The 27,294-nt window shown below is 38.1% G+C and overlaps 1 protein-coding gene across 1 annotated transcript; it reads left to right on the top strand.

Moving 5' to 3' along the window:
- Positions 1 to 1,211: 1,211 nt before the first annotated feature.
- Positions 1,212 to 25,594, top strand: LOC5564960. The gene is made up of 3 exons (XM_021841822.1): positions 1,212 to 2,004; positions 2,576 to 2,751; positions 24,837 to 25,594. Exons 1-3 carry the CDS (start codon positions 1,959 to 1,961, stop codon positions 25,122 to 25,124), a joined length of 510 nt encoding a protein of 169 aa, XP_021697514.1. The 5' UTR covers positions 1,212 to 1,958; the 3' UTR covers positions 25,125 to 25,594.
- The last annotated feature ends 1,700 nt before the right edge of the window (positions 25,595 to 27,294 follow it).

Raw genomic sequence — 27,294 nt, 5'->3', positions numbered from 1 at the left:
AGGAAAATTCCCCTTAAAATCGCATTGAATGTTATAAATAATTTTCTTGGAAATGAAATTTCTTAAGAACGCTATTTCTCAGAAATCATCATATAAATTTCTAGCTTCCGAACTATTTTCAAGTGAAACATAAGAAAATGTAGTCTTAATATTGTTTTTATTTTTCATGGGCATTATGTCCCTAATGGCACAGAGCATGCACAGTTATTAACTTAAACCTTGTCATTTTTGTATTTTTTACCATTTTTGCATTCGTATATCGTGTGACAGGTACAAAGATACTATGCCCTCGGCAGTCAAAGAAAACTCCATTACGATAAGATCTTGGATCGACAAGGAATCGAATCCAGACAATCTCAGCATGGCTTTACTTTGCAGCCGTGAACATTAACACTAGGCTAAGGAAGGTCCCTATGTACATAGTCTATGAGAGCATTATTTATGTTTTTGTAAGAATGTCCCGTATTTGTTCCTCATTTGTCCCGTTTTTATCTGGTTAGCTTATGGTCAGCCTACTTCTTGTCGTTTTCGTATCGTCTTCTCGTCGTCTTAATGCCAACTTATTAACGTTTTCTTTTCGTTTTCTTGTCGCCTTCTTGTCGTGTTATTGTCGTCTTCTTGTCGTCTTCTTGTCGTTTTCTTGTCGTCTTGCCGTTTTCTTGTCGTTTTCGTGTCGTCTTCTTGTCTTCCTCTTGTCTTCTTCTTGTAGTCTTCTTGTCGCCTTCTTGTCGTTTTCTTGTCGTCTTCTTCTCTTCTTCTTGTCAACTTCTTTTCGTCTTCTTGTCTTCTTCTTGGCGTCTTTTTGTCGACTTCTTTTCATTTTCTTGTCTTCCTCTTGTTGTCTTTCTGGCGTTTTCTTGTCGTCTTCTTGTCAGCTTCTTGTCGGCTTCTTGCCGTCTTCTTGCCAACTTCTTGTCGCCTTCTTGTCAACTTCTTGTCGTCTTCATGTCGTCTTCTTGACGTTTTCTTGTCATCTTCTTCTCTTCTTCTTGTCGTTTCCTTGTCGTTATCTTGTCTTATCTTCTTCTTATTGTTGTCTTCTAATCACCTTTTTGTCTTCTTTTTGTCGTGTTCTCGTCATATTTTTGTCGTATTTTGTCGGCTTCTTGTCGTCATCTTGCCATCTTCTTATCGTCTTCTTGACATCTTTTTATTGTCTTCTTCTTTTTATTGTTTTCTTCTTCTTGTCCGATTCTTCTCTTCTTCTTGTCTTCTTATTTCAAGAGTACCAGTCTTTTCAAATTCTTAACAATGTACAGCAGTGTGCCTTTTCACATCCCTCGTCTAAAAACGGCACATGCGCACAATCAGGACATTCATGCTGTACCATGTTGATGTAGCTGAAAGGACATCGAATGAACTGCAGTTCTTGTTGAATTCAAGCACGTTAATTGTCATCAATCAATTTGGTCTTTGTTTGATAACAGTCCCCAAATCGGCATTCATTTCGGTTATTCTGCTCCTACGTTGATTTTGGTCAGAGAACGTCAAAACGAAATGTATGTAGCTTTAAGCTTTCCTTAGTTCATATCGTTTTGTCTGCAGGACACCATCAACTCGCATCGCAACAAACATAGACGGGGTGGATTCAGTGGTGATGTGAATAATTGGAAGATATATTAACTGATTGCCTCACCAAGAGAATTAAAGAATTTTCAGCAATAGAATCCTGATTCGATGCAGAATGTGGTCCTGACCGAGTTTGGTATTCACGGTTAGTGTGACAGAAATGTGAATGTAAAAATAAGTACCGTGTCGGTGAAAATCGCAACAAAGAAGAACAAGAGGTCCAAATTTTTAGAGTGAAAATTTGGTGCAAGTTTTCTGTGTCAGTGTGTTACGTACTGCAAACCGAAGTTAGATCGTGCATCATTTCGGACGGACACCAGGACTTTGGTGGTCAGCCAGCAGTACCGTTTACAAACGAGGACCAAACCCTCAAACATAATGATGCAAAAATGTCAATTATAATAGCAATTGTACTGATGGGATTCATTGAGGCAGGTAGGTAGAGCTATATCAATTGAAGGAAATATCGGTTTACATTTCACAGTGGTTTGAATAGCATCAAGGTTAAAGATTTTTTTTATTAATTTCAAAGAACGAGTATCCTAAATAAGAATTTTGTGAGTTTTGGATTCATTAGAGAAAAGTAATCCAATAACAAATGTGTTCATGAATTTCACACCAACTTGGACAGTTTAAGCCGCATTGCATGAATCATTAAATGATTTGATTTTGTTTCATTTGTTCAGTTAAGAAATCAAAATCAAAGGCAGACATGTTACCAGAAGCGGGTACGTTTAGGGAATTTCCGTTGATGAATTGGGGAAATTTAAATTATGTGTACCTGCAGCGACGTTGGCATAAGTTGCTCAGCGTGAAACAAAATTAGTCAGGACTGAGCCTATCAACTTTACAGAATACCGCTTTTGTCTATGCTTTATTTAAAAACCTTCAGAAGCACCTCTCGTCATAAATCTGCTTTCCGAACCACTGTGCGCTGCGATGCTCGATTGAGCGTGATAATTGGACATGGCGATTAGCTTTTCCCTATACATATCTGTTTTTCCAGGTCGCTCGCAGTATTTGACCAACACCGTGCACAAAACTCCGGCCGCGTCCGAGAAGGTAAACGAGCTCTCCTGCTACTCCTGCAACGCCACCGAGGATGGCGAGTCGTGCATCGACCTGACCGGAAACAATGCTTCCTTCGTCAAGAAGTGCTTCTCGGACGAGTTCATTTGCATGGTGAGTGCTTGCGGGAGGGTAATGCTACATGAAGTGAAAACCGGGGGATGATGGGGAAGGGCGATAAGGGTTGCCCTGCAGCAGTACTTAGAACGTACAGCTATCTAAATGTGTTGGATGGGATTGACTGATGACGAGTATATTTATAGTTATGTTGGAATGCTTGATGCGTATTTTTAGATCGTCCTTTGCTCAGCTAGCCTGTCATAAAATTCTATATTTAGAATGTTCTACTCAGTGGTGCTCAAATTGCGGTTATTTGATTAGTTTTCAGCTTACACTTATAGGTAAGCTAATATAGTCATTTGAATTTTAATCAAGCTTTAATTATGTATTCAAATTTGAATACCCAAATTTTTCTTTTCGATCTAAATATCATTTATAGTTATCTAAAATCGTTCTAAACACGTTTTGGGCAATAAAAAAATTCAAGTTTTCACGGTACTTTTTTTTATTTTCCGTGTAATTAACGGAAAACAGATTTAAAATATTATAATACCACCAAGCTCTTCTTCTGTGATAGGTTGATCGTTGAAAAATATAAAAGGTACGATTATCATATATATAAAATCCCAGAGTTGTCTGTCTGTCGTAACGCTTTGAAATGTTTCATCGAAAAGTTTCATTGAGAGCTACAAAGAAACTTGAGAGCACACAACAGCTATTTTTAAATGTTAGAACATCACAACTGCATATTGAAAGCATTACAACAGCTGTTTGCCAGAATAATCTAGAGTTTTGCAGCAAAAATGTTGCAGTTCTTCCCAATTCGTAGAATACTCTCGAACTTTTTTCATTGTCGTTTCCGTTTTTAGGATCTTGGTTTTTGATCAAAACGTAAACAAACCAACTTTAAGCAAATTGTAGTTCGGTCGAATTTGTGGTTTATTGTTTAAACATTAATTCAGAAAGGGTTTCGTCAATTCAAACCTAAGTTCCAAGACGATATTGACTCATTGAAGCATACTAAAAACAAAATTTTATGGTTACAATAATGGTCTCTTAAAACAGCTTTGCAAAGCATTCCTTTTCCACGCTTTAATAATTATATGTGTCGATGGTCCGTCCTCCCTGATGCAACAGCTATAGATTCAGCAGAAGATGAAATCTTCTGGGGCGTTTGAAATGTTTACTAAAAACGAAACACTATAACAGCTCAAAAAGCTGTTCTTTTTTCAGATTAGAACATTACCAAGGCAACGTGCTCGATGGTCTTATCTTCTTCTTCTTCTTTCTGTTCGGTAGCACTTTCTTTTGTGTGCTACCTCCTAATGGACCGGCATCTTAGGCCATATGTCCAACTTGATCTATTTTTTATACTCCGTAGAGTTTACAATTCGTGTTCTTCTTTATCGACACTGCGGTGTGTTTGTTTTTCAGTCCGTAGACTTTACAATCATTTTAACGTCCGTAGACTTATTCATTTCTTTTATAGTCAGTAGACTGTATTCTACCCCTCCACCCCTGGAGGGAGTGGGAATTGAACCCAAGACCTTCTGATCCTCAGTCAGAAGCGTAGACCACTACTCTACATCCCCCCCCGATGGTCTTATCCACTGGTGTACTAAACTAACTCGGTCGAAGAATTTTGACACTGGAGCGAGTCCAGATCACGTGGGGATCATACGGGAGCGTGCCCCGCTCAAGTGTCATAATTCTCAGACCGAGTGAATTTAGTACACCGGTGGATTAGACCATATAGTATGGCCAATGCATAAATTTAGGCGATTTTACGGTCAATAATATGCGCTCTAAAAGATTATAGGGTACTTTACGGCTTGGACACCATTCGATTACAGTGGCCCAATTTCATATTCGTACAGGATACTGTTTCCACATCAAGTTAGTAAAAAACTATTAAATGAAGTATTGAGCTACAAATACTTTATCCTAATTGAAGGTAACAGGTGTCATCTATTGTTTGCCAATCACAAAATGTTTCCATTTACATTCATCTTTGGATTAATAGAAAAGTATTGAACTGATGTCTAAAATTCACCCAATTCCATATTCGTATTGAGGATTTTGCCCTCTAATAGACTCACACCTAAATAATTTTGTCACACCAAAATATTCTCCCACCATGTTTGCCATATATTGGATGGCGTCGTAGCTAACAAAACTAACAAGTAACGCACATGTAACGCATTATGTTGGATTGTACATTGAATGCAAGTTGCGTGCTTCTATTAAAGTGCCATAGAAACTGACGTGTGAGTATTTATTTTTCGACGTTCAAAATTTGCACGAAAATCTATTCCTCAATAAAACGAACAATACACCTACCAAAATTCATACGCACAACGTTCAAAACTAAATTTAGAAGCTCTATTTGATTACTGAAATGCTTTATTATGATGTTCAGATGTAGTGAAATACATTTGGGCAATTTATTAGTGGACATATATGAAATTTAGGTAAAGTTATGAGAAATGCCAGTTTTCCAATGATATTTGCTATTAAATCCTATAATTCGAACAATAACGTTTATTTTTGTCATTGGATCCAATCTATAGATTATACTCGTAAGCTCTGATAGAAATTTAGTTGAAACATATATAGTTTACAGAAATCATAAACAGTTTTTATCCCTTTTGAGTTCAGAAAATTGTTGTGCCATAAGTTCAAAACTCTTCTAAAATGATATTTTTATTCAATGTAAACCAAATTTTCATTCTAAACAACAGGTAAATGTTAATTTTGAATTTGCCTGTAAAAATAATTTGAACTACGAACTTCGTTTTACAATAAAGTACCCTAAACTACGCTGTACATACCTCCACATAATTGATGTCAACGTAATATTCAATTATCTTTGAAATAATATTCAAATTATATTCAAAATAGCACCCTATTTTGCAATTTATTGATTTTATAAGAAAAGTACAAAATAACTTGAATGAGCAGAGAGCATTGATATACTATTTAATAGAATATATCCTGTTGTTTTAATCATTTTAAAAAACGTTTGTGTTGCGGTTATGGCAATAATATTTATTCTTTAAATCTCTATAATCATGTTTGGTAGTAAAATGTAAATTAAAAATGATAATTACGAAATGTTTTGACAGGAACATTATTATTGGATTATGTATATACATTTAGGAGACAAACATAAAGAAATTGACTCAAATTTTTGGTTTTGGATTTGTTATAAATGTTATACTACCTAAGATTCAAAAGTATAAGTTGTCGATATCCACTCCTAGCTACTCTAAAACTGATTAGGGGAAGGGGTGGTAAAATGAACACCTTAAGGATATCATCTTGTTTTTAATAGAAAAACGAGGAATTTCTATAGTTCTATCGCACAACATCAAACTGAGGGATGTTATCTAAAGCAGCGACACGAATGCAGACTAAAACAGCTAAATTTTTACATATTTTTATCGCTAGCAAAAAACGATGCAAATGTTCATTTTACCTGCACTATGTGGGTAAGATGAACAGCTGTTGGTGGTAAAATGAACATCATGCGAAAAACGTGAGCAAAACAAATATTTTTGAAAATTTTCATTGCCAATCCGAAAATACATCCATTAAAGATTGTAACCCATTTGAAAAGAAATTGAAAAATATCAGAATTGCCATCATATCATAACGATATTCACCTCACTGAAAAACCTCAAGTCTTCCGAGCAAAAAGCTACGTCAGTTCTAATTTTTAAACGTGATTTTCTAAATTCTTAGTTTTCGTTGATATTTTTACTTCAATTGATCTCCGTATCAACCCGAACACACCGATTTATGCTCTAAATCGTCCGTACATGATAAAAATTCATTGAAATTTGATTTTTCTCGGTAAAAGGCTCGGTGTTCATTTTACCACCCCTGTTCATTTTACCACCACTTCCCCTATAATTTTTTGAAACTTGTGCAATATTCGCAGTTATCATTCTTAAGGAAGTGATGTTGAACAAAATGCAATTTATTGTTCGACTTACCGAATATTTTAGCAAAAAACATGGGAAAACTGGTATTTTTTTCTAAATTTACTCAAGTTTCAAATATGTCCGCTTTTAAATTTCCCAAATGTATTCTACTGCATCTGAACAACACAACGAAGAGCTTAAGTAATCATCTAGTCCAGTGACTCCCAAAGTGGGTGAATTCGCCCCCCTGGGGGCGATTTTCAGACTCAAGGGGGCGAAAATTTGTAAAACAGAATTTGGGGGGCGAAAAATCCAGAAAGGGGGCGAAAAAGCTAACATGGGAGCATTTGAAAATAATTACTCATAACCTTTGAAGGACACACATCTGAAGGTTAATCAATTCCAAACTGAAATATTTCTAGGACTATTTTAACTTAGATTGTTATATCTCTAATCATGGTCATTTTAAAATTATTTTAGACAACATTACATAATTGTCAAACACAACATATTTGAGTTATTCATTGAGCTTTTTAAATAAGATTTGAAAGTTAATCATTAGAAGATTTGGAAGTTAAAATTTCTGGCATTCTGCCTTTTCCAAAAAAATCTACAGTACCATTTGTGATGTTTTTAATCATTTTATAAACACATTTTGGAAAATTTAGCCTACAAAAATCGCGTTTCAGCGATGCCAAAGCCAAAAAAACTTTATTTATAAATAGATATGAAGAAATTTCAGAAATGCGTTGGATTTATACCTCCAGAACGTCCGAAAAATTCGAGTTTTTCTTGGTGTTAGAAAAACACCCTTTTGATAAATTTAACGGATAATTGAGTTGAAAAAACATTCTGGATTTTCATATAATTTTCAGGGTTTTTGGATTGGATAAAGAAAAGCGTTAGAAACGTCAGGCAATTATTACTCACAATTTCTGAAAATTATTCCAGTAATTTAGGAAATAGCAGATTAATCACAATTCACGGGGTGAGATCTTTCAAAAACGAAAAATTGCGAACAGAATCATTGCAGTTCACCAAATATGACATATTCATGTAAAAATAAAAGGTTTTGGTTCAGTTTTGGAGAACTTCGCCCCCAACTACGTCACAAGGCGCCACATTACATTTGTTAAGTTGAAACTGGACCAAACTTTTGCAGCCTAAATCAGTAGCCTGTAATGTACGCAAGATATTTTTAAAATCGATATTTTAATTTACATTCCAGGCTACCGATATTTAAGAAAATATTTTTAAATGTACATAATAGTTATTGTATTATGATTCTTTGGATATGCGCGTCAAAGACATTTTTGGTCCTTATTAAAATATTTGAATCACATATCAGGGGGGCGATTCCAGATTAATATTAGCCTCAAGGGGGCGAAAGTTGAAAAAGTTTGGGAAGCACTGATCTAGTCCATTAAAAATTAGCTTTGAATGCTGTATATTTCTTTTTTGTTAGGTGTACGAATATGGAATTGGGTCAATTATAGACACAATCTCAATACTTTTCCATTACCGTAATCCGGGGTAACATTGATCAGCGGGGTAAAATTGATCGCAATGACCCTCTTCGTAAAAAGCTCGAATCAACATTTGTTGATGAAATATTTTCAATGCATGAATGGCGATTCTCTTTCTTCTAATCATGAGCTAATAAACAATAAGGTTTTTGCGAAAATAAAGTTGTGTTCATGCCTATATTTTTCAACTTTTGTAAACAATGATTTTCATGATTATGGATGACACCATAAAAGAATCATGTCTCACATGAGTTCTGTAAACGATATGAGCAAGAGAAATGCGGTTGTTACTAAAAATGACATCGCCGAAAACGACTCCTTTGTCAAAATTTTCATAAATATGTTCATTAAAACATAATTCACAAATTATTATAAAGCGTGAAGAATTTCCTTAGGAAATTGCATACATTTAGGCGTATTCCACAATTCAAGGTTTTTTTAATTTTAAAATAACTCAAAAAGTAAATGACTTATAAGAGTTTGACCTTCATGTTCGGCTTCAAGGACCATGATTTTAGTAAGTAATGATATTTTCAATATTACTGAACGATGTTTTCATGATGTGATCAATGTTACCCCATATCAGCTAATTCAAAAACTCACTTAAAACATTTTTTTAAACATGCTTTAAACTTTCAGAAAACAAAATACGCTACATAAACACGAACAATGGGTGCCAGTACTTGTTTTAAAAATATAAAATCTGCAACACATGCATTTTCAAATCAAATGTATAAGAAATATTCAAAAAAATGATCAATGTTACCCCGGATTACGGTATTCCAAAGATTTAAGCAAATGAATACAGTTTGTCATTGCCAAACAATAGATGACACCTATAACCTTCATTATTGATAAAGTATATCGAAGTCCATGCACCATTTAATAGATTTATACCAACTTGATATGAAAACAGTGCCCCGTACGAAAATGAGATTGAGTCACTGTATCATCGGCAAACACATTTCAGACACCAAATACACAGTATTTTCCTATCAAAACACACAAATGAAAACATTCAGACGATTCTTTATTCTTTCAGCTTCCCCCTGACGAGGATTCCGAGAATAGTCACACTGACAGGAGATGTTCGAAGCATTGTAAAAACTTTTTCAAAAAATGCTTCTAACAAGTCTGTTAGTGTGAATCGATGGAGGATTGAGCAGCGCATAAATATTAACACACAAACACGTAATGTTTCTGCTGATCGGGTTAGACTGCCGAGAATACGTAAATTCTCTTAGGGTCGTATTTTGGATTCCTTAAGGAAGTGATTTTGGGATTTCGTCCCACATAATTTGTTGCAAAGCATAACCAAGTCAATGAATTGTGGAGCATTGTTTTTCATTATTTCGGACACTCCTATACATTTTGGACCCAAAAAGTATATTTTTTTTACCATTGGCGTTTACATTCGGTTGGAGACAAAGCCTGACAAACTGTTTGTTAAGCTATTGAACATAGTCCAATCAATTATTTACAATGGAAAACTAAATAATTTGTATGCTTTCAACATAGAAATTTAAAAAAAAGTTATTGTTTACATTCGTACTATTTTTGACGTCTTCAATTTCAGTGTGTAACGTGTTGTAACGGTTACATGAACGGTAGATGAACCAATTGAATTTAATTAATTATAGTCATAATAAAGTTATTTTCCGTGCGCAAACGCTTGATGCAAGTGTATAACAGTCCTATCCATCCAAATAACATGCAAACTGAGTTGGTCTTTTGATTTAAACTGGGAAATTTGTAAGAAAATGACCCAGAGGATCCAAAACATATAGAGGTCTAAAATATATTGGTTACCCTACATAGCCTTTCGCTTTAAAATTTCGTTGGGACGTGGCTAGCCACGTTGGGTAAACTAGTCATATATATATAAAATCCCAGCGTTGTCTGTCTGTCAGTAACGCTTTGAAATGTTTCATCGAAAAGTTTCGTTGAACACAACAACAGTAATTTAAGAGCACTACAACGGTTAATTTTAATATAAGAACATTACAATTGCAAATTGTGGAGCACTACAAATGCTCTTTGACAGAATATTCTGGAGTTCTCTGGAACTTTGTTCATTCCAATTCATGGAATATTCTCGAACCCTTCATCATTGTCGTCTATATAGGAATTTGGTTGGTGACTTAAACGTGAACAAATCAACTTCAAGCGAATTGTAATTCGGTCGAACTTGAATCGGATTAGAGTTGAAAATGTGAAACGGGTTTCTCCAGTTCAAACTCAGGTTCAAAAACGAGTTTGACATATTTTAAAGCTAGATAAACATGAATGAGGTGAATGTGCGCCATATATTCGATTTTATTAATTTACAGCGAAATCTCCATGATGTTCAATGACTCGATATCGACTCATAGATGCATACATAAAACAAAATTGTATGCTTACTATGATGATCCCTTGAAACAGCTGTCCAAAACATTCCTGTTCTATGGCTCGATATTTCCCTGAGTCGATGGTCTTTTCACCACAACTGTGATTTTGAAAAATGACAATGAATCATACTACACTGCAGCAGCTATTCTGGAGAATATGCTAGAATGTTTGATAAGATTCTACTCTCTATTTCATAGAATCTTCTGGAACTTTTGAAATTGAAACTTAACGGGAAAACTTACAGTGCCAGGCCAACTCAAGACGCAAGATCTCTCCGGCAATCCCAGGGTCGGCTAGCTACTGGGTAATCAAGGGCTTTTCGCGATACAAAAACTAACTCACGGAACTTTCACTTTCCTTGAACATTTATTTAAAAATCTCTAATTGTGTCGAGTGCGTGTTGTTCTGTATTTTGCAATTTAGTGTAAATTTGTTGTGTGACCTAGTTCTATTACTCGTACCGGTACATACCGCTGCCGTTGGTTGGTGGATGCGAATGGCCGACACAGCGACTCAATCCTGCTGTGCGGCCGGAACTCTCGCCGGAATGGCGAAGCGGGCGGATGTACGGGCTGGTATTCCGGTCCGTTGACGGGCCAGCGGGCGTTGCTGGACGGTGGGATGCAGGCGTCTTCCCTCTTAGACGCAATCGGCCGGCCGTGGCATGGCCACCTTGGACGGCCGAGAGGGAGATCTCCTTGGCGATTAGGGCCAAGGGCCCGAGATATTGGTCCTCTGTAGAGGACTTACGGTCTTTGACGATTAGACGCGGAAGCCTGACGGCTTCACGTGCCGAACCGTGTGCTGGACGGTGAAAATAATGGCAAGAACAAGAGGTCCTGAGCTCGGTTTGTTCCACACATCTACAGCACACGGACGCCTGATAGTAAAAGAGGCCAATTCTTGGCAATGGCCGTTCTCTTCAAGAATTCCCGTATTCCGTCATTCTACATATTTTCTACCTTTAGCCATTTCTTCTGCCATTCTGCAGCATTGGTAGCAACGAAAAACATTCACAGCGGTACAGGACCCTTTCACTACTGTGGTATTTCTGCTGTATTTGCACAAGAAACGTGAAGGGTCCGATATTCAACATATATAACAAAAACAAAAATCAACAATTTGTAACCAAACGGTTACACTATCCACCACCCCGATGAAAAAAAGCGAAAGCACGAAGAGATTTTGCATTTTGACGTTGGATAACGTCTTACGGCAACATACTGGGGTACAATTTCGAAAAACGAAAAATCGCTCGCGTCACGAAAAGTGGTTAGATTTTGACTGTTAATAACTTACTAACGCCCGCATAAATTTTCAAGATTCTTGCACCAATCGATTGGATATCTTTCTACGAACCTACATTGCATGACTAAACTATTGAAAAATTGGTAAATATCGAGGCATGTCTTATTTTTCGTAGAAAAGCACATTTTTCTTGCTGTTATAAGGTTTTGACGTTTTGAAGTTTACATGTACCGTAATCCGGGGTAACATTGATCATTTTTTTGAATATTTCTTAAATATTTCGTTTGAAAATGCAAATGTTACAAATTTCATATTTTTAAAACAAGTACTGCTACCCATAGCTGGTGACTATATACTGCATTTTGTTTTTTTGAAAGATTTAAGCATGTTTAAAAAAATGTTTTAAGTGATTTTTTGATATTGCTGATATGGGGTAACATTGATCACCTTTATAAACAACGTTCGGTAATATTGAAAATATCGTTGCTTACTTAAATCGTGGCCCCCGAAGCCGAATATGAAGGCCAAACTCTTACAAGTCATTTACTTTTTGAGTTATTTTAAAACTAAAAACATTTCGAACCACAGAATACGCCTAAAGGTAGGCAATTTCCTAAAGGAATTCTATATTCTTTTCAGTAATTCGTTAATGTTGCCTAATTGAACATACTTATGAAAGTTTTGACAACGGAATCGTTTTTGGCGATGCCATTTTTAGTAAGAACCGCATTTTCCTTGCTCATATCGTTTGCAGAACTTATGTGAGACATGAATCTTCGGTAGTGTCATCCTTAACGATTGAAATCATTGTTTCGAAAAGTTGATAAATTTACGCATAATGTAAACGTAATTTTCGCAAAAATCCTCACTTACATTAGCTTATGAATATAAGAAAGAGAAGCACCATTCGTGATTTGGAAATATTCCATCAATATTTGATGATACGAACTTTTTACGACATGAGTCATTCCGATCAATTTTACCCCGCTGATCAATGATACCCCGGATTACGGTACCGTAATTTCGGGTGAAATTGATCATTTTTCATGGTTTTTCTTGTCTGTTTTCAATCATGTTGAAAATGCCAAACAACTGAATACAAGTACGACGGTTAGCCTCTTTGGCTAATGTGCCAAAATTTTATAACAAATGTGGTTTTAGTGCTAAAAATCATCCCTCAAATAGAAAATCGGGGAATCCCATTTCGGGGTGAAATTGATCACTTGTCAATGCGATTATTGTTATTTTTTTTAAACAACTCTACATAATGAATATGAGCTCCCTGAATCCGAATATGCTTGCAAAATTCTTAATTATGCAATATGTCAAGAAATAATGAATAGGTAATTTCAAGAATTGTGATAAAAACGCCTAAATGTAGGCAATTTCTTAAGGAAATACCTGATATCTAACAGAAATTTAATTATTTCAACCGTATGAGCTAATTGGTACGAGTCGAAATCGGGCTCGGGGATATATTTTAAGCATCCTTACAAACTTTACTTACTTTGAATAATGCCGTTGGTGTCGTCGCTATCTACATGTAAATGCATGCTAGAGCGATCAGAGTATCAATTTGGCAAACAAAGAGCTAAAACTAATCAGCAACAACTAACTAGAAAACTAATCAACCAAAATTATAATTGATAAATGAATAAATTAATTAATCAATTAATAGTTATAGATGAAGTGTCTCTGGTCGAAACTCTTTTACATCGAATGCATTGTTGTTACCCGTTTTGTTTGAAATTGTGCAATTCAATTTAAGCGCGTTCTCCACGGATACGACGAGTCAGCTGGATGTCCTTCGGCATGATGCTGACACGCTTGGCGTGGATCGCGCACAGGTTGGTATCCTCAAACAAACCAATCAGTTAGGCCACTCGCTTCCTGCAGAACCATGACGGCCGAGCTCTGGAACCGCAGATTTGCCTCTACATTTCCTTGGATACCACTATGAAGCAGAAAAAGTTCTTCATGGTGCGGAATTTCTTCGAGTATCAAGAGGAGATCATGCCAATCATCATGACTGGCGACTTTAACATCGATTTGAGCAAAGAGGAGAACATGGAGCTCGCGGACTTCATGGAGAAGTACCTCAACCTCAAACTGGATTCCGAACCTACCTTAACCAATCATAGTGGATCATGCGTGGACCTAACGTTCGACCGGAATATTTGTTTGGGAAGCAAGAGTTATCGCTCATGCTTCTTCTTCCATCCACCGAGTCTATCGGTGTTAAAGTGTTGACCGAACCAAACTTACACCACAGATTTTCTGTGCCAACACACAATGTCCATAATAGGTCAGAATTCGCATGCAACAAATAATATGAAAATTGATTGGATTTTTATCAGTAGAAATCTTTCATAAGTTTGTGCCGGTCTCAAGCCAGGATATAGATGAAGCTAACGTTATCCAACGTCAACTTGGCGGTTGTATCTCGGAAACAACCTCTTACTTTTTTTTGATCCACTCCTTCAAGTCATCTTCGGCCGCCATCGGTTTGTGGATGTCAAACAAACAAATTATCAAATACAATACAAAACAAATTGAAAGCTTTTAAAACTACAAACGCGCGAAATCATAATTAAACTTTACTACAAATTAAAAATATAAATAATAAAACATGCTAAAATATTCTTCATGTACGTGCACAATTCTACAGATTAAAAATTAGAAAATGAAATAAATTAAAACATGCAAAATATGTACAGAACCATTTTAAAAATCTTATAAATATCCCGTATTATGGGTAGACAACTCTATTTACACGTTGCGCAACGAAAACAATTTTACAACCCTTTTTTACAATTATGTACAACACTTTTAGATCACTTTCCGCACGGCCGAACCCCTGGCGGGATTTATTCGCCGGCGGGCAAACTGTCATTCGTTGACAGTTTGCGAAACGTCATGAATCTGTCAAAGTGAACTGTCACAGCGTATCGATTGTTTATTTATGCTGTGCAGTTGGAAAGTGCAATCAAAGTGCTAAATTTGAGAAAGTGGCCGTTTTTGGAATACATGTATTGGTAAGTAGTACGTACGATACTAAAACATACCGAAGACTTATCTTCGTATGTCCTTCTCTTTTCAGGTGAATGAATTTCATTCATTCATGGGTTGTGGAGTATGTGGCAACAATCTTTTCGGTGAAAGATGGCCCATACAAACCCATAATTGTCCGGGACAACCGTGATCTCCATCTAGTCTCTGCAAGATGAAATCAGGTATGTAATGTGTACACATTAAAATAACCGAACCATCTGGAATGATTAGTTTTAATTATAGATATGGCCAATAACAACAATGGGCGATCCCCTCACGGCAACTCCGCAAGTGGGGAAATTGAGGGTTTTTATTTACCCCTCGCATCTTCCCCCGGTCCTGCTAGTCCCGATATGGATTCCCGAATTCAATTAAGGTAAGTTGGATCTAGTTTTTTATTGCATGCTAACCCGTTCTAACGACTGTTCGGAGTCTTTCATCCGTCGGTCAGACTAATCTGGGCCTAGACTGACAGCGTAATGATTCTCATAACAACTAACACAATCGACTAACAAATTCCATAGTCCTTCGGTGTTATTGAATTGCTAAAAATAGTTTATTTTCTCTTATTTTCCAGGTCATCCAATCAGCGATGTTTGCCGTCGGGTTAGTGGGGACATACCGAAACTCCCGCACCTCATCCCATTAACGGAAGCTGCCGACGGATTGTAATGGAAAAAGCAGAGAAATAAAGTGATGATTTTAGAGCAAATTTTGAGAGTGTTTCTTTTCCTTTTTGTTGGAAGAAAATACCTTTTTAGTTCCAGGTGTGCGTCCGGAACGGGGATTGTTCATTGAAGGTTGGGTTCCAAAATCGAAGTAGGTTCGCTGCACAGTTCTTTTGCCGTGGGTTCCGCTCGAAGTTTTAGGTTGGCCTTTTTCCGGATCTTGAACGATCGCGTCTGCTTTCTTAGGGATTCGGGGTTCGAAGATTGGTCATTTGAAGATTTGAAAGCTTCACCAGGTAAGTCTCGGGAGTATTCTGCAAATTGAAGTAACGACTTACTGGTGCAAAACGGGGAAAAATAACCGGAAGAATAGCGTGACGTTGAGCTTCGGTTCGTTTCCATTGCGACCTGAAGATGGTCTTCCGAAACAGATTCGGACTCGCTGAAGGAAATTTCCAAATCCTCGGAATCGGAACTAGGGATTATCAATTCGATTTCCTCCTCTGGTTCTGATTCCGGTTCCCTGTATTCGCATGTCGCGCTTGGGGGCAAATAGCGAGAATTTACATCGCATGTGACGATGTTCATATCACGCATAAAAAGGTAGATAATTCGTTTAACTTTAATGACGTCTGCTGGCATCATGACTCCCGAAGTCCTCTGCTCCCTGATGGTATGCAGAGTCTCTTCGAGGTCCAGCTCTAACTCCTCTAGAGGGTAGTTAGGGTGCGTCGAGAGCAACGGACTAGGCATCTCGTAAGATTCCTCTAAGTCCGACTCGTCCGCATCATACGTCTGTGGCTGCCAATTGATTGGTTTATAATTGGTTTCAGCCTTTGCTCGTCGCTTGCGTGCCATTGTAAATTGTATGAGAATCAGTGTTTTGGGTGGTGTGGGTAAAACAAAATAACGAAAAACGTAGTGATGGACCAAAACAAAACAGATTAAAATGAATTGGGTGCGTATGTTGTCATTGTGATTGGACAAAAACAGTAAAGTTCAATTATGATTTATGTTGTACCACTTAATTAACGTTCACGAAACACAAAATTTGCCAACATTAACGAATTTTCAGACGGTAAAAACGACAATTAAGAGCAAATGTGTCCGTGATGTGCTCAGGACCTCTTTTGAAGGCAAAAACCTTGTAGTAATGCATTTTTAGCACCTCAGTGGAAAATTGTGCATAAGGGGCGAGACATTCGTGCAAGCACGGATTCCTGCCACCTCCTGTCGGCAAAAATCGTTAGATTTTTGTATGGTACACCGGGACATGGGTACCGGGAGGTACACCCCCCGTGCCCGGTGCCGGTCCACCGCCATCTTCATCATCGTCATCGTCGTCTCCGTCTCCGCGCCCACCACGGCGGTATGGACCTCGAGGATCACGGATGCACGCTCCATCAATGCACCCGACATCAAAAACAGGTCTCGCAATGTCTTTGTCCATAACAGGGGGCAGCTGGTAAGGATCCTGTTCGATTACATGCACATGACCGAGAGTAGCAGCTGCTTCAATCAAGTCCTCTGGCAGGTTACGGTAGGGGGATGGCTGCCTGCCATCAGCTACAAGTGGCCATGGCTGCTGCTGACCACAGACGAGCACTGCCTCACAGATTGACAGGAATGCTCTATCTTCTTCTCGCAGTGGGATTAACGGTAGTAGATCTTCTCCTGACGCAGCAGTATATCGATCGACGTTGCCTGGTTCCTCTCGTGCTTCGATTGGCATCGCCGACACCGTCCCGTCAGGATTCGTAACAACGCGCATGTTATACATGCTCCGGATGAGCGACTCGGCGTTCATCGCAGATCGTGCTTGGCTTCTTATATTCGACCGCACGAAAGCCTGCATCATACGTGCTTTTGACGCCATCCCGCGGGCCTTATCGCGATTTGTCTCATAATCTGTGTAGGTCACGTACCCTTCGGAACTAGCTATCGCTTTGCTGATTCCGGTTATTGATGCATAGCGGCTGCTATCAACAACCGGTCGGATGACATAGGATAGACGATTCCTGATTAACTCCAGCGCCGCCTTAGCAAAAGCAGCGAACTCCTCCCCCGGAACTCCAGCTTGGCGGAGGTGGGCCCATCTTAGGCCAGCGCCTGTAACCACGTCCGAAATTAAGATGAGAGCTGTGGCACCGGATGCACCCATCTGTTCGATAGCCCACTTCAATACAGTGACGCCCGCCCTGTCTGCCGCCTGGTACTGGGCGAGCATATTGTATAAGTCGTCTACTGTGACATGGGCCTTATCGACGAATTCGGAAAAGACCATGCGCAGGACTGGGGGCGTCATGGTAGTTTTGTCTATCACAATGCCATGGAGCTCCGTCATTTGCCTCATCCTTGACTCGCACCAGGCTGCCGTACAATTCCCACCCTTACAAATTGCGGCTATGGCGGCGTAGAGGTAGGTATTTTGCCTGTTCCACACAGTCACCTCCTCGACACGGGCCTTGAATTCAAACCATCGCAGTTTTTGGTCCAAACTCATCCCACGCCAGATCTGTGGCCAATCAGCTTCAGGGATATCCTCTACTCCAAAATCGTTATTTACCACCATATCAGCTGCAGCTCGCAGATCACACCATGTACGCACGAGCGCTTTGGAGGCAGCACCGTGCACGAAATCAGGATGTACGTAATGTAACTGAGCGTCGTGGTACGAGGTGCGCAATGGCTGCTCAGCTCCGACCGTAGGGATACACTGAGGCAAAAATCTCGCATGATTATCATAAGATCACACTAATGAACGCGTTTTTTATTATTTTTTTGTTGGTTCATAAGACACTTGCGTATTTCATTCGACGAGATTGAGATTCATAAGACAAGTGTAATTTTTTCATAACAATCAATTGTCAATGTCATAAGAACGCTTATGAACCCCATTGCTCATCATTGTGAAGAACCACGTGAGCCAAATTTTGTCGGTACAGCCATTTCACTATCAGAAATTCAATATGGCTTCCGAAATGGACGTGTTTGCTGATTTGTCGCTGGCTGACTCCGTTTCTAATGCATCAAAGGGTAAATATTTTCTATTTATCATCAATTCCGCTGTAACTAACACTTTCTTTCAATCAGATTAAGGAATTGGATCCAAAGAATAAGATTTTTGAATGAAAATTCAAAACAATTTGTATGACGCGTAAGAAATCACAAACCCCCCTCATCCATTAATCCGCCCCTAACGTAAACCTGCACCAATTCAGGCGTTCTTCACAACTTTTCTCAATAATGTTTCGCTGCTATAATATACTTCTTCGCGTTCAAAATAGGTTAGCCAACTAGAGGAAATCGAATTTTCATCCATTTTGTCGTAACGCAAATCGATTCTAATGCTTACAGTAAAGTGCTTTAATCGAATTGCGACATGACAAAATGGATGAAAATTTGATTTTCCCAAGTTGGTTAACCTATTTTTCAACGCGGATTAGTATTATTCATTCATTGAAATTCATAATCTAAAGCTCAAATTACAAAAGACAGTCTTATGGAACCAAGAATGGATCAGAACGTAATTCATAAGACTATCTATGGATTTTGTTATCAAGTCAATGCTGGTTCATAAGATCATCTTACGAAATTCCTTCGAGGTGTATTATGGAAACAACATCTGCCGAAAACCATACGATGGTCTTATGAATTTCAAAGATTTTTCTTGTGTCGTAATTCCATAAGCAAATCTTATGAAACTCTTACGTTTGCTTTCCTCAGTGTAAGGGCCCGGACACGCAACTGGAAGGCGGCCATAGCCGACTGGTAAGAACCATACAATGGAGCGACAGAACAAAGAGTCTCATTGACAGCATCGTATTCCGCAGCGGTAAGATCACGCTGTGCTGCTTGCACCCTTCCCAGCGCATGATTCGCGATACGAACAGCTTTCACACGCTCAGCATTCCGCTCGCCATAGTGCGCTAGGCGAGCGTCCGCATAATGTTCATTTATTAATCCGCATGCGAGATCCGATAGGCGTCTATCTTCAAGACTCGTTACGAAGAATGCGTTTTGGATAACTGAACCGGAATACCGCTCGTAGAGTGATTGGTCTGGGCGAAGCTGCGCGACTAGTACTGAGGTCCTGTTAGTCAGATGGCGAAGCATCGTAGTGGGTGAGGTGGATCGGTATTGATCGTAAACCGGCATGATGATAACTGGATACAGGCTCGAGTTTGATGTGTTTCATTCAACCACGTAACCACGTTAAATTAAGTTAAATTAAAAGTTAAATATTTCACAACATAAGAAACATTACAACAGCATATAAGGCTATAGTTATTTCAGATTAAAACACAACAACAGTATTGAGGCCATGTGCTCGATGGAGTATAGCCAGAGCATAAAGTTAGGCGATTTTGCGGTCATCAGTATCATATCATTTAAAAGATTATACGTAGCTTTTCGCTTTAAAATTTTGTTGGAACATGGCTAGCCACGTCGGGTAAGCTATTTATATTTATATTACATGTTAAATGAACCCCAGGCATTTGTAGGTTATATAAGAATACAATTTTTCAAACAATTTTCAAAAATACAAAAAAATTTCAAAACTCAAAAAAAACTTTTCTCATATGCGTATTATGAGTTAAGGTTAAAGCCAAAAATAAAATCATTTTGATTTCCAAGCTACGAAAAAATACACACACTTTGGTACCCAGTCTAAAGGCGGGGTTGGGCTATTAGAGGATTAAAAAAAATTGTTGCCGAAGCTCACATAATAAGCGAGAAAAGTCATCATGCATGGGTATATTCCATAACAAGCGATTTTTACAAAATATATTAGTTCAAAGTTCAATTGAATTGTGCCAGCAAAAAAATCCTGAAAATGAAGTTAAGATCCCCACGATCCGCTAAAAATCCTCACATTTCGCCAAGTTCCCGCTCTGAGCCCTAAATATTTCGCTAGATACCGTAATCCGAGGGCAAATTGATCGTGGGTGAATTTGATCAGGTCATTATCGAATAACATTTTCTTTTTAGGAGGCTTACTGTTTCATTGGTATCACAGACATTCCATGTTTTCTAGTGTACGGATGTCTAAAAATAATTTAATGATTTTAATAAATTTTAAATTTATTAAGGTCGATTTTCCAAAAACAAAAAATCACGATTTTGGAGGTAAAAGCAATAGGGTGCAGCGCTACGTGGGCCCTTCCATGATTCATTTTGGCATGGGAGGTTTTTCTCGGTCAAACGGTCTGAAAATTTGCTATAAGATGCACTTTAACACGACGCATATTGTGGCCAATTATGAGCTCAACAGCTTTCAAAAACCCCACTGCCGAAGTGAATCAAAAGTACCAAGAATAGGATCCGGCTTCCTGCTGGTGGATATGTCGGTTATTGCCTAAAAATTGATTAAATAAACTGATGAAGAGCAATGCAGTACTGATTTTGTCGAAATTAATTTGACAATATTTGAATTCTGACGGATAGTAGAACATAAACTTGTAAAATAGTGATCAATATGCCCCTGAATTACGGTACTCTTCGAATCACACTGGGCATCACCCGAATTAATTTAGGATACTCATGATCCCACTGGAAATCCTCATGATTCTTAATGGATCTCGTTAGGATTTCCCAGATCTTGCTGGAGTCCCGCTCAATGTTCTCAAGATTCCATTTGATATATTTAGGTTCACGCCTAAAATCCTTGTATTACGTTAGTAATTTTCAGTTTTTCCTTAGAATCTCCTAGATTTTGAAACTAACCGGGAAAACTTGCAGTGCCAGGCCGGCTCAGGACACAAGAGACTCTCCGGCAATCCCAGGGTCGGCTAGCTACTGGGTAATCAAGGGCTTTTCGCGATACAAAAACTAACTCAAGAACTTTCACTTTTCTTGGACATTTATTAAAAATACCTAATTGTGGCGTGTGCGTGTTGTTCTGTGTATTTCAATTTGGTGTTAAATTTGTTAAGTGTGTCATATTCTAATGTTTCGTACCGGTACATACCGCTGCCGTTTGTTGTTGGATAGACGAATGGCAGACACAGCGACACCAATCCTGCTGTGCGGCCGGAACTCTCGCCGGAATGGCGAAGCGGGCGGATGTACGGGCTTGTACTGAACTCCGTTGACGGTCCAGCGGGCGTTGCTGGACGGTGGGGTTACAGGCGTCTTCCCTCATAGACGATAATCGGCCGGCCGTGGCATAGCCACCTTGGAAAGCCGAGAGGGGAATCTCCTTGACGTTTAGGGCCTCCGGCCCGAGATATGGGTCCTTTCAGAGGACAGGGTCCTTAACTTTTAGGCCAGGAAGCCTAATGGCTTCTAGAGCCGAACCGTGTGCTGGACGGCGGATCCGAAGATCCGAAAAGAAGACAAGAACAAGAGGTCCTATTGGACAAAGGGGAATTAGAGAAGTTTCTCTTGTACAGGGTTTAAATTTTACCTGAGCCTAAATTCTTCCCTTGCACCCACTTAGCTCCTGCTAAGGGTTTAGGGGGGATTCGTATTATAACCACTGCACTTTAACACCACGTCTTCAGCACACGGACGCCTGATTAGAAAGAGGCCGGTTATTAGCAATGGCCGTTCTTCCTCAATTTTCCCACATTCCGTCTTATTTACATTTCTCCAGGACTACCATGATGAATAATTGGTAGCCTGTTTATTAACAGCGGCACAAACCCTAACGCTTCTGTGATATTTTCTGCTGTTATTACACAAGAAACGTGAAGGGTCCAAAAATCAACAATTTAAACAAAAACAAAAATCAACAATTTGTAACCAAACGGTTACAATTTTGATGGAAATTTATAAAGATTCCGACTGTAATTCTCAGAAGCACGATAGGAATTCAAAAGATTCCGTTGGAATACTCAACAATCTGAATATTATTATCGATTTTATCAACGAGGCTTTCAGTCCTCGGCTAGTTCACCTCGACAAACGTAGGAAAGAAAGGATCCTGAATTCGAATAGCAACTCTCGCTAGAAATTCTCAAAATCCCATGTGACAGCATCCACTTATTGCATAACGCATTACATCATAGGTTCTCAAACTTTTTGGATGGGCAACCCATCTTTTTTTTTTTTGCGAGCCACTATTGAAAAATAGTAAAATATGATTTTCGTGTAAAACATGGTGAAAGTTTCTTATCTGCACAATACTATGAAATCGCTTTCAATATAAAGCACAATTCAGTAAGACGTGCTCCACGTTGAGAAAATTGGTTTGATCATCTTAAAATAATTCCAATTTATGACAGTTTGTAAAAGCTATGGCAAACTCTGATTGCTGGTTTGTCTTAGGAACAGTCTGAAATTCTATTTCAACCATCAAGATTTGAATAAATTAATTTTCACGAATGCTCGAGATGAAGAAAGAAAATATTCAAAATTCCAAAAGTCTACTGGATTTTCAAGATATCTAAATCCAGATCCAGATTTGTGTTCATGAAAATTTAAGCGGTGGTTTCAATTCAACTTCAAGCTTATGAAAATTAAAGAAAAAAAATTTCAACATTGGGAGTACCGTAAAACGGGGTAACTTTGATAATGCGGGTAACTTTGATAATGCGAGACTCTCAACATACTAAACGAAATAACAAAGTTCCTATTAATCTGTTAAGCAAAAATAATGCAAAAGTAAAGAGTATTAGTATGACACTTCACGTTGAAGCTATTTCCGTTGGAATCAAGTACATTTGAGGATTTATATGCAAATATGGAAAATTTATAAGATTTTAGCAATTTTGAAATGCTCTCAAACAATTTGTTCTACTATCACTATTTGATGAAGTCATAATGAATTCGTCACTTATACTTGACAGCCTAGTTATAGTAGAACTTGAATTCGGTCTCAAAACTCTTAGCGAATACTATTTTTACAAACTGGGGCCATTTTTGTAATCTAAGTCAGAAATTTCCATATAGCTTTAAACGCCTAAAGATATGCAACGCCCTACAAATGTTCTGTAATTCATTAAATTTTGCTCGAGGTATGCTCCATTATCAAAGTTACCCCAAAACAGAAAACCGACTTTCGATTATATGAAAAATTATATATCCATTAAGAATAAATCTTTTGGAAATCTATCAACTGGAATCGATAGTTAGGATATCAGTACTTGTTTTAAAAATATGAATTAAAATTCTTTGGAAACAACATGCATAAATATTCAAGTTTTCTTCGAAAAAACTATCAAAGTTACCCCGTTTTACGGTATTAACATTCAAATCTTAAAATAAAATTCTTTGCAAAACAATTGTAATGCTAAAATGGATAAACTTGTACAATACAATACTTTTGTTCAATATAGGGTAATTCGCCAATTGTTGAACGGCTAAAATATTCGCTAATTGTTGACCACGCCATAAGGGATACACGGGGGATCAAATTTATCTTACTTGGATGCGCTCACAAAGAATTGCCCTTTTTAATAACAATTACTTTTAAAATTGCAGTGGTTAACTTGATTCCCAACTAACAATTGTGACAAAACCTCAAAAATCGCAAAAAAAAAAAATGTTTTTTTTTTACTTCAATCAACAAAAATCATTCAAAAATTTAGTAAACATGTGTTTCTGGCCTAAACTTCAGCGTTTGGTACTGAAATTGAGACAAGGCCTCAGGACCCTATTCTAGCGCAAAGATTATTTGCTGTCTGATGTGTAACAGTTGAATTGAAGCAGCGAACTCTGCAAAAATGAAACCTGTCAAAAATAGAACGATTAGCGTTAATACAGCTGTAACGCAAACGTTTAGCAGCTACAAATTGTAGCTGACTATAAATATTTCACCTTTTATCGCTTTTGCTGCTTTTAAGAAGCTGAAACTCAATACTTGTTTTCGAGTTCGATAAATAATTCGATATAAAAAGTTAAATAATCGGGCCTTCCTTAGCCGAGTTGTTAGAGTTCACGCCTACAAAACAAAGCCATGCTGAAGGTATCTGGGTTCGATTCCGGGTCGGTCCAGGATCTTTTCTTAAAGGAAATTTCCTTGACTTCCCTGGACATAGAGCATAATCATACCTGCCACACGATATACGAATGCGAAAATGGCAACTTTGACAAAGAAAGCTCTCAGTTAATAACTGTGGATGTATTCATAAGAACACTATGCTGAGAAGCAGGCTCTGTCCCAATAAGGACGTTAATGCCAAGAAGAAGAAGAAGAAAAATTGCGCAAAGCACAGTACATAAACATTTGCGGGAATCGGGTAGCTGTGTATTAAGGTATTTTGGTTTGGGTGGGACATATAACGCGGAGGATGCAAGGCTCGTTTCATCCGGCTTGAGCATCACTGTTCTATATGAATATGGAAAGCGTAAAAACGTTTCTTTTCTTTTCTTCACCATTTCAGGTCAAACAGTTCTCCTACACGGTGCACACCAGCAACTCGAATGTATCCGAACCGAAACTGTGGTCCTTGGAGCGGAAATGCATTAACACGTGCGAGCCGGGATGCATCATTATCGGCGAGCGGACGAAGCTGTATGCTTGTACAAGTTGCTGCACTGAGCTTTTGTGCAACTCGGGTAAAGCCCATTCAACCCGGGCGTATGCCCAAGCTGTCTACGGTGGCTGGACACTAGCCACCGTGGGCATGATAGCGAGAATTTTCCAACAACTTCTACTACTTCCTCGATAAGTCCGAATCGCGTATCCCTTTAACCATTATTGCCAAAAGGATGCAACCAATGACCATTCTGGAGTTCATCGTGAACCATTTCAATTTGCCAACATGTTTATTCTGATTACTTTAAAGACATACTTGTAATGAACAAACAAATCTCTTGCACATCTTAGCACTAAAAATGATACAAATAACTAGAGAATTAAGAAAAAAAAACTTTCACTTCATTTTGAGACTTTTTCATCCATAAATATTGTGCATTTCCAAATCGTTATCGCACCTTCCGATAGTGTAAATTTATTCCAAACATTTTCAATCGGTATTTCAAACAACGATAAACTCTTCCAGTGCCGTTTTAGATCTCGTTCCGGAATTGTGTTTTAAATCAATGGAAGAGAAAACAGTTTTAATGTGTGAGCGTAAAATGCTATCCTATTTGGTAGATTAAAATTTAAAAAAAATTGCATTTCAAAGAGCGCCAAAAAGTCAGTTACGCCAAATAAGAGGTAAGTATGGACCATGTCGGCAAATTTGAGTGCCAAATCGTCTTCTGTTTCAAGGATATAAGTTTTTTTCGATGCATGAGTGTCACACAGAATTTTTATGTAGTCCATTAAATGCAATAAAATTGTATGTATTGAATAATAGATAGAGCTTTTATGCATTAGAGAACCGAAAGCCAACATTTTTGCATTACTAGTGTGTCATTGCCCTTATTCGATAAATGTCAAGCAATGATACTATTATTCGACATCATGAATGCTCTGGAGCATTACTTTAATTCAACAATATCCTTTGCTCTTAAGGTGAATATATAGTTATTTCATGATGCAAGATTGTTTTTTTATCTTGCTCTATTGTCATCGATAACGCAAGTTCTTTCTGGGCTGGAAAAACGATATTTTGTGCTCCATGGTACGACTCCTTCTCTTGTTACAAATCCCAAATTGATGTCTACTTTTTAATTTGTAATGTTTTTGATCTGCATGAGATTGCCTTGAAAGACGCAATGGGGGATTTTTATGAGAAAAAAAAGGCTATTTAAAATCTACGTCGACAAAGTACCGATAATTAGAGCATCTAAAAGAAGGAAGAAAAAGAGCTCGACCGACCATCTACTTGCCCATTCAAAAGCTTCTAATGCGACGTTTGTTAGCTATTTGCATTGATTGGCTTAACTGTAATGCTTTCCGCACGAATTATCAACTTATTCGGTGCACCGAGGAAATCATTATTGATCGATTCTCTGGTAAATTTGAATGTTAAATAAATATGTCGAATCTATTCATGGAGTAACGGAAGCACAACACAAAAAAACAGTGATGTCCTACTCAATGCTTCGTTTAAGTGGTGCTTCTGTTTGCCGATATCACAACAGCGCCTATAGTGGTTATCACGCCCAATGGTATGGGTGCCCTAGTATAGATGTAGTTGTGAACCTTAGAGGAAAACAATATGCACTCTGTCTCGAAAAACACCCAGAATCCGGGTGTAAATATTTCAAATTGGGTAATATTTCCATATACATTTTGATGAGTCTGGAAAGCGAGTGCAAGTTCCTTTGAGGAAAACAAAAACAAACTGTGTATGACGAGCGCATGCTAGTCTACGTGTGTTGAAATGTCACTAAGCTCTATAGCAAACAGCACCAACGCGTCCGGGATCCAGCGCAGCATCTCCTCATTGCAGGTTCGAGTCCAGATCCAGATGAAAAAAAAAATAAATAGATCCAATAGAACAAACCATTGAAGTCATTCAATGGGCACACTTTTTTGTTTATTTTTGGCACAAGCCCCATGTTCGCACATATATGGGGCACCATTTCCACATCTATCATCATCATCAACGTCGGTCAACCGCAATCCACCACCATGGCAAGTCGGGCGAATGCACTGAACGGAAATTCGTCCATCATCGTGACTCGCTACTAATGATCATCGGCGGCTAATATAAAAGGACTAGCTGAACGTCATCGCGCCCTCTTTGTTGTACCAGCAGATTCGCATCACGGATTAACGCCGTCATACTAGTGTTCGGGAGTCAGTACTAGTAGTCAGTGTACTAGAACTAGATTTGAATTTTACACGCTAAGAAGAAATTAGTGAAGTTATAAATTAGAAATAAAGTTAAAAGAAATTGAATTCGAAATAAATTAGAGTTAGTGGACATTTAGCAAGTAATTTAG

This window comes from Aedes aegypti, chromosome 2 (genome assembly GCF_002204515.2).
Source record: "Aedes aegypti strain LVP_AGWG chromosome 2, AaegL5.0 Primary Assembly, whole genome shotgun sequence".
In the NCBI taxonomy this organism is placed as follows: domain Eukaryota; kingdom Metazoa; phylum Arthropoda; class Insecta; order Diptera; family Culicidae; genus Aedes; species Aedes aegypti.
Note: the sequence above shows the minus strand (reverse complement) of the source record. Positions and strands in the feature narration are given on the sequence as shown.